The sequence below is a fragment of the Trachemys scripta genome, chromosome 14, assembly GCF_013100865.1.
Source record: "Trachemys scripta elegans isolate TJP31775 chromosome 14, CAS_Tse_1.0, whole genome shotgun sequence".
NCBI lineage: Eukaryota > Metazoa > Chordata > Testudines > Emydidae > Trachemys > Trachemys scripta.
This window is the reverse complement of record NC_048311.1, coordinates 28490890-28507564: the sequence shown is the minus strand read 5'-3', so window position 1 is coordinate 28507564 and position 16675 is coordinate 28490890. Positions and strand designations below refer to the sequence as shown.

The window sequence follows — 16675 nt, the reverse complement described above, 5'->3', positions numbered from 1 at the left end:
AAATATATCTGCCTCATCTTCTGAATCCCCCCATGTCACATCATCTAATGACAGACAGAAATTGCAGTTTAATTTTTAAAGGAATTACTTTTAACACACACATATATATATAGGGGGCACAGGGAATGTAGAAGGTGTCAACCTTCATCAAAGGGCAAAGAAGATTAGGGTATAGATACTGGGAACAAGAGTTAAGATATGATGGAAAAGTGCTTAAAAGTAGGATAGATATGTTTGTTGTGGGATGAAGGAGACCTGTGGACAGTAATCTATGAAAGAGGATGGATTTATAGCAGCTCAGATGAAAAAATAATTGAGAAGAGGAAAAGCATATTTGGGTACAATAAACTGTATCCTGAGCTAATAAAGGCCTTGAAATTTATCTGCTGTAAGCACCCCAGACCTCTAAATATATTTAGCCTCTGATGTGTTGATTACCTCCTAAAAAAGAAACACACTGAAGTTACCATCTAAGATGCTGAAAATGAGAAAAAAAGTTTCCAAGCCAACGTCTGCACAAATGTTTGACTGAAATGTTTTCAGGCAGGTAGGAAATGTTACAGAGGTTAGAATGTTTGAACAATACTGGATCAATGCTAAGTGAATTACTGCCAAACCTACTTAGCATATCTTAAGCAAAACAGGCCCTTTTAATTGTCTCTTACTTTTTATATATGTATAGTACCAAATATCTTTGAGATATAGGTGACATTTTTTAAATGCGAAGCATTAAGAGCAACACAACTGGTCAAGTGCTAAAGCCCTACCAGTTTTTCATTTGTGCAGTTACATTTCATAGGCAACCTTTTAAAGAAACAGAAGGCAAAACTGCAACTACAGAAGCCAATAAAGTTTCAGCTCATTAGAGACGTGTGCTGGCAAAGCTGAACTCACAACAGGGCCAAACTCCACTTGCAAATGTGAATTTTATAGCATCCAGGAAGGAGAGGTGGTTTGGGTAGAGGGCAACAGGAATGGAAAAACAGTATATAAAATAAATGGAAGAAAACACTTAAAGTGAAGAACATTAAGACTGACAACTTAGACCGCACTATAATCTCTGCGCATCCATCTCCTTCTGTTTTTCCGGTGTCTTTTTCTGGTTTGCAAGCATTACAACTACTGTGGGTAAAAGCTATATGGGTATTCTGGTAGAGCTGAGGAAACACATAATATCAAGGGTGCGCTGATTATGGCTGCTTGGCAAATAGTAGTGGTCAAGGGTGTTACCAGGTATGCAGACAATTAGAACCCGCTGATATGATTCAGATTATTACATAGCCTCTCGTAATTGCTGCTTTTACTCTGGTGAATTGCAAGTGCTAAACTGTAAAGGATATGAATTATATTAACTTTAGAAACAAAAATATAAGGAAACTAAATATAGCCCTATAAGGACAAACTGTCTTTTTTTTTTTAAAGGCTAAAGGAAACCATTACATTTCCCAGCTTCTGCTGCAAACCATCTCATAAAGGTTGGGCTGTTCCATAGTGTGCAAAGGTTCCAACAGGTGTCTAACATTTGGTGATCTGAATTTTTACTTTACAATTTCATTCAGCTTCTCCCTTACCTGTTAAGAAACCTCCAATGAACTTACTTTTCATATTTAATTTTCTCTCATTCGTATTTCTATCTGCTCTTCAACATATTATCTTGGACTTAAACACTAGGCCAGATAGTGCCTGGTGTCTCTTGGTACAGAACCGATGGGGGCAGTCAATTCTGGGGTATCCTCCTCTCAGTAGGGACACATCCCTTCATGGGGCTCTGCAGGGATGAAAACTGCATGTGGAGAGGGGGTGGAGACAGGGTGAGGCTGGGTCTGGAAGTGGAGTGGGCTTGTTGGCAAATATGTTGACAAAATAATACAGCTCCAGACTGTAATACTTCTCCCATGGCCCCAATCCACACAGCTGAACCTCGACCCACACCCCCTTTAATGGAGGCTCTCAGCGACAGCTGTGGCCAGGAGAGACCCTGACAGCAGAGCTCAGGAGACCTGCTGGGTCCTGGGGCAGAACGACTGGCCATTTGGTAGGAGGGAAAATCCTCTGTTTCCCCATCACCATTTCCATGGAATAATTTGTGACAAACTCCAGGTAGGTTTCCATGCTAAGTTCTCCTCGTAGATCTCTTTCAGTGGGTGTTTCCACAGGAAAGGATGAACTTGGCCTCTGACAGGCCACTAAGGTCCCCATTCCAAACGCAGTGAAAGTTAATGATGACTCAGCACTGCTCAGGACAGGGCCCAAACGATATTATTTATTAAATTATATTATAAATTAACTATTACCTTTATTATTTCGCATATGGTTTACCAGTACTGTATGAACACATTACAGATCATCTCCTGGGCATCAAAAGGGAACCAGGGGTACCAGACTTAAATAAAATGCCCCTTTTTCTTGTCAAAATATCTGTATTATTTAAAGTATCTCATAGAGGTCTACTTCTGTTTTGGCTTCTAGTGATATTTTGGCTAATTTATGTAGAATAAAATATCCACTAAGGGACAAATCAAACTTCTTCCCTTGATGATGAAGGCAGATTGGGACTGACTGATAATGCAATGTTATTACCTTAGTCCCTGGACATTTTCTAGGCAGCTGAACCGCTTCATTCAGTTTCATTCTCAAACCACAGTAATTGGTTTAGATATAAATTATCTGTGGGGCTAATAATAATGTTCACCTAAAATGAGCCGGTTCTTCCAGGAGAAGTTTGGCTAAGTAAAACAGTTCCTAGCTGATTATGGAACCGTAGAATGCTTGCCGATAGAGGAAAATAGAGTGCATTTATAACACTGATAGGAAATGTCAGCTGCGGGGGATAGTATTTGTAAGTTTCTGCTTTATACATATTTGCAAGATGAAAATGCCACTTTTACTGAGCATGAAACCATGAGAAAATCAATGCCAGATCTTGCAATTTTTTAAAGTGGTGCTAATTAGAAAGATGTTTGTAAAATCAAACCTTTCGACTCCATACATTTGTATCTTTTGATGTCTGACTTAGCTGCTGCTTCATGCCACTCAAGTCTTACTAAGAAAAGCAGAAGTTGGGTCCCCTGCTAGTCTGTCTGGGGGAGTTTACCATCTGATCTACTGGATACAAAGATAAAAGTCCTTGCGTACTTTTTTCCTTGCAAGTATTTTACTATAATTTGGAAAGTGCCTTTATTCTAAACTCCACTCACGTAAGAAAGTGGCAGATATATGGCAGCGAAGGCTGCTCTCTTTTAGTATTTCCTTGTAACTAATCTTTAATGCTAAGGGAACTGTATGTATTTCCATTTTGTATGGAAAACAGAGCTATATTTATAAAAATAAAGGCAGTGCCTTCCAGGAATGACAAGACAGTGATAGCGGCCACTCACTGCTGATGTTAATCTTATGTCTTAAAGTACAATGGTCACTATTAAAAATTTACCATTGGTCAACAGTATCAGAAATGCAACAGTTCCCCTATCTATACTTTAAAGAAAAAAAAAAGGAAATTAGCATAATAAACAATAAATATTCATGTTAATAAGGATTATTCTATTCTCCTATGTATTTATCATTTCAAGAAGAATGGTTTGTTCTCTTTTGTCATGCTTTTGTTTTTTAGTAAGTTGTGACTAAATTCACAAGAACTTTGCATGCACAGAAAAGCCTGCTGTAATACTAGCTTTGGTGTTTCCTGCCCCTTCATACTAGATCTATTTGAGGTTCAGAATCATAAGCAGAACTATCATGCCAGCAGAAAATGCTAAAACGGAATCTGAATATTCCTAAAGTCAATAAAAGCTTTAGCAAGACATTTTTCACATATGAAGTTGAAGTCCTAGGTGACCCTCCCCTGGTGATATCCATTCATCAGATACCTTCATGATTAGTCAACAAAGAATCACAGCCTATATTACTATGAAAAACCTTGCAAATAATTTGTTACACAAAATAAAACTATAAATTGTGCATATGTGTTGCATGTCTGTTTCTCTTTTGGAATACTCCAGTGTAATATGGTATTAGTTTATCTCACCCTTAGGCAGGGACAGTTTGTATAAAAAAAAGTATTGAAATATATGTTGATAACTAAACCTGGCCCCTATGTTAATTTGCCAAAAACTGTAACCTATGTTATTGTGCCAAGCTTTCAAATGTACCTATGGAGTAATAAATGTTTGTGACCTTATGGAAAGCTTGCTTTGAAGATGTTTATTTGCTTCAGCGACCTTTTGGTGGTGAGTATATAGTTCATGCATATTGTGTTTCCACCTACACTGCTGGAAGAGCCTCCAAGTCGAGGCAGTTCCAGAAGAGAGAAGGAAGAAGGCAGGATTCCAGAAAGTCATTGGAAATGGAATAAAGAACAACCCTTGGAAAGTCAACAGAGTGCTACGCACAGACTGTTTTACAGGTACCTTGTGTTTTGAGAACATTAGATACTTTTTTTTTTTTTTTTAAGCAAAGTCACAGACTTTTGAGCAAGAGTTCTTCCTCTCAGTACCTATCCCTGACACAAAGGCTGCCTGAAACATGGTTTCTGGGTTTCCCCCCAATTCTTTCTTTCCAAACCTAGCATTCTCTTCACCATGTGTCCCCCAATGCTCTGTGGGAGAGCAGATCTTTCCTGCATTTCAGAGAACAGACAGTGGTCTATTCTATTATTTTCCCGAGTGGCAGCTTTTAAGAAACTTATTTCCTTATATCACAATTTTTAAAACACTTTGTTTCTACCCTTCTTTACTGGTTCATTGGCTAAAGTGTATACATGTATCTCAAGCATATTGTTTTAGTTAGTAGCCATACTATGACTTTTTATTCACACACTGCTAATAGCTTAGGGCCAAAGGCACTCCAATGGTTACACTAAAGATGAGTTTGGCCCACAATATTTAAATTTTATGGTTTTAGCTACTAAAAGCACTGACCTTCTGGGTTCTTTTACCTTTCTTTTCCCATTCTTCCATTGTGCAATTAGTGTATACTAAACATTACCTAACGCTGCAACACTAGCTAGGCAGAATTATGTATTTATAGATCTTTTTCTTATCTTTCATAATCTTTGCACTGGTAGATAGAATTTTGGGTCCTCCACTCCCAGAACTGGCAATGAATGAAGAGAACTTAATGTCATGCATTAGGAAAAGCAAAACATTGAAGACAACAATAATACAAGAGAAAGTGAAAATACAACTTCAAGAGATACTGGAGAATAGTGGAGTGCAGTTCAGATAGTAGGCAAGTACCAGTTCTAGCCTTTGGTAAAACTTGTAAGTATGATTTCGCTGTTGTCCATGATAAGTTCTTCAACGTGTTGAGACATGAAAAGTCAAGAGAAATGCCAGAGCGCAAAGCTAACTGCAGGAAAAAAAGATGACTCAGTTCTTTGTCTCACAAAGCATGTTAAAGACATTATAAAGTGCTTACAGATGCTCAGCAATTCAGATTGCCTGATTGGCTGTACATTTGAAACCATGTAATTCTGAAGAGAAGATACTGTGCTGCATGCAATGGAACATTTTCTGTAACTGGAATGTGTATTACTGTGAAAGGGAACAGGGAATTTTTTAAAATTAAAATTTCATTTAAATTAGATAATTGTGCTTTAAAGTGAACTTTTATGTCAACCTGAAAGAACCTCTGTTTTCACTCTGTTTGACACAATTCATAGAATCAGAATTACTGAACAGAATCATAGAACTGTAGGACTGGAAGGGACCTCGAGAAGTCTTCTAGTCCAATTCCCTGCACTTAAGGCAGGACTAAGTATTATCTAGACCATCCCTGACAAGTGTTTGTTTAATCTCTCTTAAAAACCTCCAGTGATAGAGATTCCACCAATCTCCCCAGATAATTTATTCCAGTGCTTAACCACACTCAGTTAGGAAGTTTTTCCTAATGTTCAACCTAAACTGTCCTTGCTGCAATTTTAAGCTCATTGCTTCTTGTCCTATCCTCAGAGGTTAAAGAGAACAATTTTTCTCCTTCCTATTTGTAACAACCTTTTATGTGCCGAGATAGACTTTTAAGACACCCAAGACAATAGAATCAAGGCAGCAGCATAGCTGAAACATAGTTCTTTCTCCTGAAATCAATAAGCTTGGGCCAAATCTTGAAGTCCACACACCATTTCCACTCAGGCAAAACTTTTACTTACGTAAATGAAAATATTGACTGAGTAAAGACTTCAAAATGTGGCCCATTATAATGGGGAATACAGAAAATCCTTGGGATATACCATAAAAATCTTGTAAATTTTACTTACCCACTCCCTTGGGATGAATAACTTTCTTTGCTAGGCAAATATCACTGGGTCTTTTTCTCATGATGTTTTGAAGGATGGTAATGAAGAGTGGGCAGCAGATAACGTGACTGTGCTGGTAAATTTTCATGACCATTTTATAAGGCTGAGGTTCAAGATTTGATTTTTTTGGGCTTGCAGTCTATTCAAATACTATATTCCTAGTTAAACCATTGCAATGGTATTATTATTAAAAGACTGAACTTACCAATTAAGAAATACAGATCGAGAAAATGATGTGTTATGACTAATAAATATCCTATGCAACTATATGGGTCTCTATGTCAAATTGCTCATTAGGGCAATGTTTAGCTAAAAAAGTAATTTAAATGGACTTGAGATTGCTCTAGAGAATCTTATTGCATATTCATCTCAGAAAGAGACCTCTAATGATTGACAGAATTTGGCATGTTTGTGGATGTAGAACCACTAAAAACAATAAAACATGTTCTAACCAGATGGCTTACAGAAAGGAAATCAGTGTCGACTGCAGCAGATGAATTGTTGATCTTTTCTTATGGGTACAGATAACAGAAACAACAACATTAGCTAACTTACAAAAATCACAGTAAACTTTACACACAAAAACAATTATGAATAAAGTGGTTTCTCACTGGATGAAGAACAGAACAGGTATGTTATGTAGGATAGTCAAAACACAGATACTCAACAACGTTACAATCTTACTGCATCAACGCACATCTGATAAAAAGGCAACTCAATATTCATTTGACATCAAAGAAGTAAAGTCATAGGGTACAAAAAGCTGTGATCCATGTTTTCATTTTTGCACTAAACATTGCTTGCATTCAGTAATTCTTCCATAGCTTGCCAGTTACAACATCGTCACAGCATTCTGAACCAATGACCATTACATTCTCATCTCCAAAGACACAGAGAGCATCAAAGAGAATGGTGAACATGTAAAATGTTCCAGTGTTCCCAACTACATTTCTTTTTTGACACAGTTGGCAAACTTGTTGGCATACTTAACAAAAGGGCAAAGAACTGAACTGGATAAGATTCAACTATCTTCTCACTGCCGATGGTAGACTCACCAAAATAGATTTGAATCACATTGCAAGTTTCCTCATACATCTCTGACATTAACCTGAAGAAGGGCTCTGTGAAGCCTGAAAGCTTCTCTCTCTCACCAACAGAAGCTGGTGCAATAAAAGATATTACTTCATCCCCCTTGTCTCTCTAATTGTCAGTAACTGTGCTTTATCTGTTTCCTGGGCTATTAAATGAGTACCTTTCATGGCTACCTACAGTCCCTTGGCAGAAAAAATGGTGGATAACTTACTGCAGTTCCGATAAAAGTGTTCTTTTAAAAATAAAACTTTCAGACAATCAGCCAATTTTTAAAAACAAAAATAGTCATTTTTGTGAAAGGAGTAATTTGAGTATGAAGCAAGGAAAGGGTCCTACAAAATAAGTCTCTCAAAAGTGGCACATTGCACAAGTGTAAATCTACTGTACTAATATCCCCCCAAAACTTGATGTATTTGTCCTCTTCCTTATTGATCATTTGGTATCCTGGAAATAGAATCACTGAAACAGAACAAAGCCAGAGGATAAATGTCTTTCAGTCTTAAAACAAAAACCAGCTCTGCCCTGCCTCAATGTTTTCTTTTGACGAATCCCTCTGTTTCACCCCAGCATTTATGTAACAGCAGGAGCTCATTATTCAGACACCCCACTCGCCTCCATGGGCTTTCTTACAAAATTAAACAAAATACTTTGACAATGTCTTGTTTCTTAATTGTGCTTCCAACATCTCATTTTCAGGGAAAACTTCCAATAGTAGATAATACTCAGCGCTACAGGTGACAAATGTGGCTAGCTAATGGATCAATACTTGCTCAAACGCTTTGCAGATTAAATGATAGCAGAAATAGCCATGGCTTCCAAAGTACCCCTCTCAAAACATAAACCACAATGCAACCTAGCAGCATCATTTCTGAGACAGATTAATTGTGTAGTAAATGACCTTGAATATTTTTCATTATCAAACCACTGAAGTTTTCACAATTCTCCATTAAGTTTGACTAGATCGACTAGAATTTTGGAATGTGTATATGTTGTTGATTTTACATATTTTTTCTGTTAAAAGGTTCATGACTGTTTCCAAACTCATTCCAACGATAGGACACTACATGTAGATTTAGTGTTGCTTGATTCCTGAGACTTGCCTCGGAGAGGCGAAGAATGCTCTTGGGGTTAAGGCCCTGAACTGGAACCCAAGAGATTTGGGTTCATCCCCAACAGTGCCACAAACTCACTGTGCATCTTTGGGCAAATCACTAAATTTCACTGTACCAGTTCCCCAGCTGTAAAATAAGGTCATTAACACTTTCTTTCTCCCACCCTTTATCTTGTAAGCTCTTTGGGGCAAAAAACGTCTCTCTGTGTTCGTGCAGCGCCTAGCACAATGGGATGCCAGTTTTGGTTTCAACCTTTAGACACTACCTGGAATATAAAGACACACTGGCTTGCCCTGAACCTCTGACATTACAGTGTGCTACAGTGACATTCTAAGATGTATGCTGAGGACAAATGGACAGAATGGTTTAGAAGGCCTCCAATGACTAAGGCTACATCTACACTACAGGGGGGGGTCGATTTAAGATACGCAAATTCAGCTACGTGAATAGCGTAGCTGAATTGGACGTATCGCAGCCGACTTACCCCGCTGTGAGGATGGCGGCAAAATCGACCTCTGCGGCTTCCCGTCGACGGCGCTTACTCCCACCTCCGCTGGTGGAGTAAGAGCGTCGATTCGGGGAATGATTGTCACATCCCAACGGGACGCGATAAATCGATCCCCGAGAGGTCGATTTCTACCCACCGATTCAGGCGGGTAGTGTAGACCCAGCCTGAGTCAATGTTTTCCATAGCGCATTGAGCTTAGACATGTTTCTTATAAAAACGTGAAACATTATTTACAATTACAAGTGCTATGTGCTAATAAACATAGCATGGCTGATAAGAAAACAGAACTACAGGCAAAATTAGCATATTCATGAGGTTTTAGAAAGCATGGCTGTTCCAACGTTCAGCATTTGTGACAGGTTTGTAAATACTACAGGTACATTTTTGCCAACTATGTTCTGGAAATAAGGTGTCAGGCGCCCTAACAGAAATATTCTGAATGCTTTAAATACCCTAAGGCTTAAAATAATTTGTTTTATTTTAAGAAGGAACCAAACATGAAAGGGCAAAGGAGGGGGAGGATTATCCAAATAAAAAAAGAAGGGCATACAGCCAGCCATGCAGCCCTGTTGCAGAATGTTACAAGATGTGCAGGAGTCTTGGGCTACAACGCAGACTGGGAATCCAAGTGCTAAGCCCACAGACTCAGGGCTTGTCTACATGGGGAAATCTTCCAGCATAGCTATATTGGAATAATTATTCCACTATAATTTTACCAATATAAATACCTCAAATGAAAGTGAATAGTGTCCGCTCAGGGACCTATATCAGTATAACTATAGCAAAGTAATTATTGTGGTATGCCTGGAAATTTTCCTGTATAGACATGCCCTCAGACTAACATAGGCATCAGAGACAACTCTTTTCCTGTCCCCAGATGTGACAACACCCAGGAAATAAATGGTGGTGATGCAAACAATATATAATGTGCACAGAGGTACAGACTATTTTTTAAAAAGCTACTGTGTTCTAAGTACAACCCTTTCTGTTTTGGCTCTATATTTATAACTAAAATATGCTTCTGCATTTTTTCTTAAAGTAGTTAAGGGACACTGAACGAAAATGGTCTTTTATAATTATTTAAACTAAAAGGTAACGCCATAAGACATTATTTCTTAGAAAACTCTGGAGTCCCATTTATTAACCGACAGCAATTTGGTGTTAAATGGGGTGAAATAAACAAATTGAGTGTTGCCCTGAAATATTTTGCCACCAGACCACAACATGCTAATGAGATTTTGCCCAACCTTATGAATATTAATTCAGGTGGATAGCGTTCTCAACAGAAACCTTGAGTCAGTGACAAAAACCTACATAAAATAGGAGTTCCTCCTTATAAGGAAAACAGAAAATATTCAATTCTACTTTTCCCACTTTGTGCTCTCCAATGTTAACGTACGTTTAGAGCCCATTTTGTGATGTGGAGACTCCACCTAATCATTAATTGCCACCCTAAAATCCTTGAAAAACAATTTTGCAGCTCTAAAGCACTTTCCATAAAAGGACCCCAGAGCATTTCACAAAATTAAGGAATTAAGGCTGGAATTTCAGAAGTAGCCTAAGAAAATTAGGTGCCCAAATCCCACTGAAATTCAGTAGGAGTTAGGTGCTTCACTCCCTTAGGCACATTCTGAAATCCCAGCCTTGTTGTTTTTGTGGATACAGACTAACACAGCTGGCCCCCAATACTTGAATCCTATTGTCTAAACACTTGAAAATGCTTTTTTAAGAATTTTTTTTTCTAGTATGATCGGTGCAGGATGCTCATTTAGAAGCTGTGACCAAGAATACTGTGCTTCATATGTGCTATGGAAGAATGGTACAATCATTTCTTTCACGTAGAGAGCTCCAGAACAGTCCAGGCCTTTCTCACCTTCAGCTTAGACTAATTGAGTGTGCTGTACACAGAGCTGTCGGATCAATCAAAAGTGCAGAATAATGCTGCCTACTTATTAGGCAATGTTTTATATAATAAGCACATTTGGTCAGTAATTCTGTAGTCTGTACTGGCCAGTGATTAAGTTGTGGGTTAAGTTCAAAGTTTTGGTCCTGACTTCCAAAACCTGAACCAGTTTGGGTCTTGGTTACTTGAGGGAGTGCCTCTCTCCCCATGAGACACTGGTGCAGTTTTGATCAGTGGAGGCAATTAAGCTAACCTCCTTGGTTTGAAAAGGTGATGCCTGGTTGCAAGTAAAGCTGAGCAAAATTTTTCTGCCAAAATTCTTTTTTTGCTGAAAAATGCTGTTTCGAGTCGAATAAAATATTTTGCAAATTTGTGTTGAATTCACCTAATTGTTTCAACCACAACAAAAAGTAAAAGAAAAATTCTGAGAAAAAAATCAAAAAAGTTTCATTTAAACATTTCCAAAACAAAATTATTCAATTTTCTGATCCAAAATGACATTTTGCTTTGAAATGTATTATTTTAGAAAAATTAAAACATTAAAACAGCTCAAAACCAAATCCAAATGTTTTGTTTTGAGTTCAACAAAATGTTTTGTTCAACCCTGTATGAAATTTTTCAACTTTTAGGTCTGCCAAAATTTTTGAAAAAATTTCATTTTGGGTCGACCCAACACAATTCCCCCCCCACCCGATTTTTTGTAATGGCCAATGAATCAAACAGGTATTTACATAGATCTGATTGCAAGGTTTTCTCGATAGGTGTTTGTAACTCTAGAATTCAATTTCTTCCTTAATCTGCCAGAGCCCAAACTAACTGACTTTCAGGACATAATGCTCAGGTTTTTCGTTTTTTTGAGATTTAGCAAGGGGTGGGTTAGGAATAAGAGTGGTCCTATGAGAATATCTGTGTTTCATTAATGGCAATCCATTTTTTGGATTGGTATTAACATATGATTCAAGCAAGCAAGTTTGATATACTGGGTGATTTTCCCATTTTGTCTGTTTTTATATTATTTTTATATAGTACCTAGAATTAGTAGGATGGAAGCCTTTTATACCTCATACTATATACACAACACACATCCACACAGGCTGGGATCCTCAAAAGGGCTTAAGGGGAAAAAATACGAGGCGCATAAACCTATATAAAATGTATATACCTCCCTTATACATGTAAAGATACATACACAAAGTTATTGTTGAGGAGATAAAAACACAACAACAAAACACAAATAATGAAAGACAGAAAATGTTTTATGTGCAGACGGAATTTAAGTTCTTTGCACAATAAAGCATCAATAAATGTTTGATGAAGCTATTTATGTCAAAGTTTAGGCCAAAATTAGGCACCATATATCAATAATTAGTCACCTAAATACATAGCCCCCATTTCTCAGATATTCAATATTTTATCAGGCTATTTTTATTTAGGTGCTTAATATTAGACACTGAATTCTGAAAATGTTAGCTTAATGAACTTGATTACCCACAAATCACAGGATGTGAACATGACCTTGTAACAAGCTGGCCTTCTCCTCAGCTCCCAAAGGACTCTCTGCCACACCCAGAATCTCTTTTCTGGCAGTTGATTTCCCAGTATAGGCAAAACAAACAAAAAACAGTTCTTCAGTCCACTCTGGGTTACAGCTCCCTGTGTCGTCCTCCCCTCTTTTGCCTCTTCTCACTGCTCCCAGTTCTTGCAGCTCCCAGGCTCTGATGAGGTCTCTCCTCCCCTCTAGGCCCAAGTGCCCTCTTTTAACCTTAACTGGGGTCAGCAGACCAGACACAGAGTGCACTAGTCCTGCTCCCTCTTAAAGGGCCAGTGGCACCCTGTGACAGACCTAAAGGTGAATTGCACTACTAAGTCGATGGTATAAGGAAAACAAGACTGATTAGATGGATATATTTATAAAATAAGGATATTTTGGTAGAAACTTGGTAGGATAGTAGACAATCTAGAATTTAGGGAGAAATGCAGAATCACTGCATAAAAAACCCTTTTGTTTTTTAGACTGTGGGGAAGGTACATATAACACTTTACTTTTAATAAAGAGAAATGTTTTCTCTTTCACTGTGTCAATTTCACTTCAGACTCCCCTTTGGTTACATTATCCATACTTTTTTCATTTTATATTTCTTGCTCATGAGGATTAAAGATGAAATATATGATAAATGCACACACAGTAAAGGATTTACATTAAGAAGGATGTCATACAATTATTTAATTACTAATGTTTGGTATTTAGTAGCCACTCAATTATTTCCCATCCTTCCATTTTTACTAGATTGGTGAAATAAATTACTTAATCTTGCCATAAGTTTAACAGTGTAATTTGCTGACAAGTATCAGAGCCTCAGAAGAAAACTGAAAAGCATTTTGGGAGACTTTTTATCAACATGCGCCATTCTAGGGTACAGAATACATGAGAACTGTTTAATATATGCACATTTCTGATGATTTAGAGCACCTTTTGAAGTCATGGGGTTTCTTGTACATCCAAAAAGTCACTTTTAAGGTGAGAGGTTCTTGACTAGACTACTACTAATACATAGTTTTCTTAATTTATTTTTAAATGATGTTCCAAAAAATTGTAACACGTGCCTTAACTGTGCTCAGTTTGGGGGTCACTGAGCTAATGAGAGCTACTTGTAATAATCAGACTTACATAAGAGATTACAATCATTGTCTATATACAGAAGAGACTAGGGAATGATAGCAAAGAAAGCTTTCATCCCTTTACACACATATACAGGAAAAATGTCATTAAACAATTTATGAAAACAAAGTGAAAGGGAACATTGTGCAGATAAGACAGTAATGTAAATGTGAATTTCATTATGCAAATTAATTAAATTATGGAGTACAAGATCAGCTGTAGCCTGGTTCTGATAGGTAAACTTCTGTAGTGCTATCTCATATAGCCCAAGCCCCTTCCCCTAGCAAAACAGCTTTCTTGTTTAATACAAACAAAAGCTTTTCTTACAAACACAGGAAGAAGAGGTTTCTCCTTTTAAACTATGTTTATTTATGAATTTTAGGTGCAGACCCTCACAGATTAAATGTTGCTTGGTTCAGAAACTCATCAGCTCTACTCTGTTCTAAGGGGGGGGGGGGAAATGTTTTAACAAGAAACTTCCCACCATCTGAGCATCAAAAACCAGGAAAAATGCACTGCTGCTTATGTAAGCATCATTTCTGAAGTCACTGGGAATCAGGCTATGTCTCAAGATGACCAGAGATAACATTGCTTATTGTGTCAGAAAATATAAAAACCGGCAGGTTTGCAAAGCTTAAAAAAGAAAAGAAAAAAGAGACGGGAGAATTTAACTATTATTTTTATATTATGCAGAAATATAATGAAAGAATTTGGTACAAAAGAATATATATTTAAAGATGTGATTAATTCCATTCCTATTCAACAAACCACTTAAGCATGTGCTGAATTTGGCAAAGGATATTTTGCTGAATCAAGGCCTTAATTCAGAAGGTGAGTGTGTGGGCCAGATTCTGAGCTGGTGGAAACTAGTGTAGCTCTCCTGAAGTCCCTGGTGCAGTGCTGATTTACGGCAGCTGTGGATCTGGGCCAATATTTAGAATCATGCTGAAAACATGCGTAAATATATGAATGAGTTTATATGAGAATATCTTAAACTAGGCCTCCAAGAAAAAGAACAGGGTAGTTTAAAACATTTGCTTCATGTAAATGGATTGGACTTGCCAAAAAGTTACTTTTTATGCAGGCATATGATCTACTAGAGGAAAGTTAGAGTGAGTCACTGGATACATCAAAGTCAAAGTCCAGTGAATACAATTACTGAATGCTGTATGAACAAGAATGATACCTACATTCATTTGCCTACTGCCATGATTTCAAATTTTAATTACACAAAAACAGCTAGTAGCATCAGTGACTGAACTCCGCAGATTACCTTGATTGCTCTGTCATTATCTCTAATCATCTGCTGCTTCTCATCTTCAAACTTTTGTACAACATCCTGGAACCGCCTTTCTGCAGCAAGCTGCTGCCGGCTGCTTTCCTCTGTCAGAGAGGAAATGGTTGTCTTAAGTTCAGCTACGATCTAAAAAGAAAACAGCATGCTAAAACTCCTTGTTTAGTGAGCGGTATGTATTTTGCATGTATTTATACTTGACACAAGAATGGAGTTGGCAAACTCCACTGTGCAAACTAAATATTTTAAATTAACATATTACACACTGGCAAGCATGAAATTCCACACAGAGAAAAGGAATATAATAAAACTGTGAATGGCATAAAACTGCTGAACACAAAATATTTGGAAGAATTTTCCACTATAACATTCCATAATATTTACTCATCAGAACAAAGCACATCTGTGATCTCAAACATATAAGATGTTTCCAGTTTTCCACTTCACTGAAATGTCTTCTTGGGATTTTTAGCAAGGCTTCAGAATTTTCTGCACTATAACAATCAAAGAACACTGAAATAAACATGCTAATAGCTCTTTGTCTGTTTGAAAGATACATGATAGTTTGATACTGTAGATAAGAAAAAGTTGTACTTTACATACTTAACTGAAATATTAAACTTGACAGGGCATTCCTGTGTCGTTGGGAGGAATGTATTTTATTTAACAATAAATTTGAGGTCTGGTTCAACGCTCATGGACTTTTTACATGAAACACCCATGATTGTTGACTATCTGAAATCTAGTTGTTTTATCCTTTTTATCACTGTAGAAAGCCATATTAAGCCACACTTCAGGGGCATATATTATAGAATGCTACGCTTAGACCCAAGTGTCCTGATCCAGCAAAGCACTTAAGCACATGCTTAACTTTAAGCATGAGAGCAGACTCACTGACATCAATGCAACTACTGATGTGATTAAAGCTATGTTGCTCTACTAGGGCCATAGAATCCAATTCTGAAAACATACGAATAGTCCAATGATAACAACTGTACTACTCACACATGCTTCAATGATTGCAGGACTGGGCCCCTAGACTGCAAAGAGACATAACTATTTTAAGGCCACACTATTTAATTTATTTAGGGGGAAAATGGGAGGTTTCAGATGATATCTGATATGATTATAAATAATGTTATAAAATATTTTTAAATAAAAATATTGGAATCATGGGAAGAGGAGAAGGGAAGTAATTTTTTTTAACAAATGTATTGTGAATTTATTTCCCTACAGTTTGCTAATGGATGAAAACCAGAAAGTGAGATAGACTGTAAATAAAAAGTGAAACTGATCCTGCCAGTTTCAGTCACAGTGGACAAAAATGCCAAAATATACAAATGACATAAATTGCAAAATTAACACTTCTTATCTTGTTAATAATCTAAACTTTTATCAGTATCCAGTTTCATATGAACAGTATCCCTTTGAACTCTTATTTAACTGACAACTGGTTAGACTTAATGCTTTCATAATTTTTAAGGGGCAAACTAATTGTCCATAAAAACGAAAGGGCATGGATATTGGAGAATCTCTAATTCCTGCATCTACATGAGCAGGGAACATTATGGGGTATTAATATCAGTAACGTCTGTAAAATACAAATGTAAATTACGAGAAAGGCAATATCAAGAATGATAAATGATCAAAAATGTTCCCCTTTGTGTGGAAAATTAAGTTTTACATTATTTGGGTATAATTAGGCGTCTGCAGTAACAAGAAAATTATCTTTGAAAAGGTAAAAGAGATTGTAAATGACCAGATGGTATGGAGCAATATAAGAACCCACATAAGAACTTGCTATCCAGTCCTTTA

General features: G+C 37.1%; 1 protein-coding gene across 4 annotated transcripts in view; it reads right to left on the bottom strand.

Annotated features, from left to right (window-relative positions):
* The window catches only part of CEP112 (centrosomal protein 112), a 290713-nt gene that overhangs the window by 36351 nt on the left and 237687 nt on the right, over positions 1–16675 (bottom strand). For all 4 annotated transcript variants that reach the window (XM_034789933.1, XM_034789932.1, XM_034789931.1 and 1 more), the window contains one exon: positions 14840–14989. In XM_034789933.1, coding sequence (XP_034645824.1) covers positions 14840–14989 — 150 coding nt within the window. The remainder of the gene's footprint in view (positions 1–14839; positions 14990–16675) is intronic.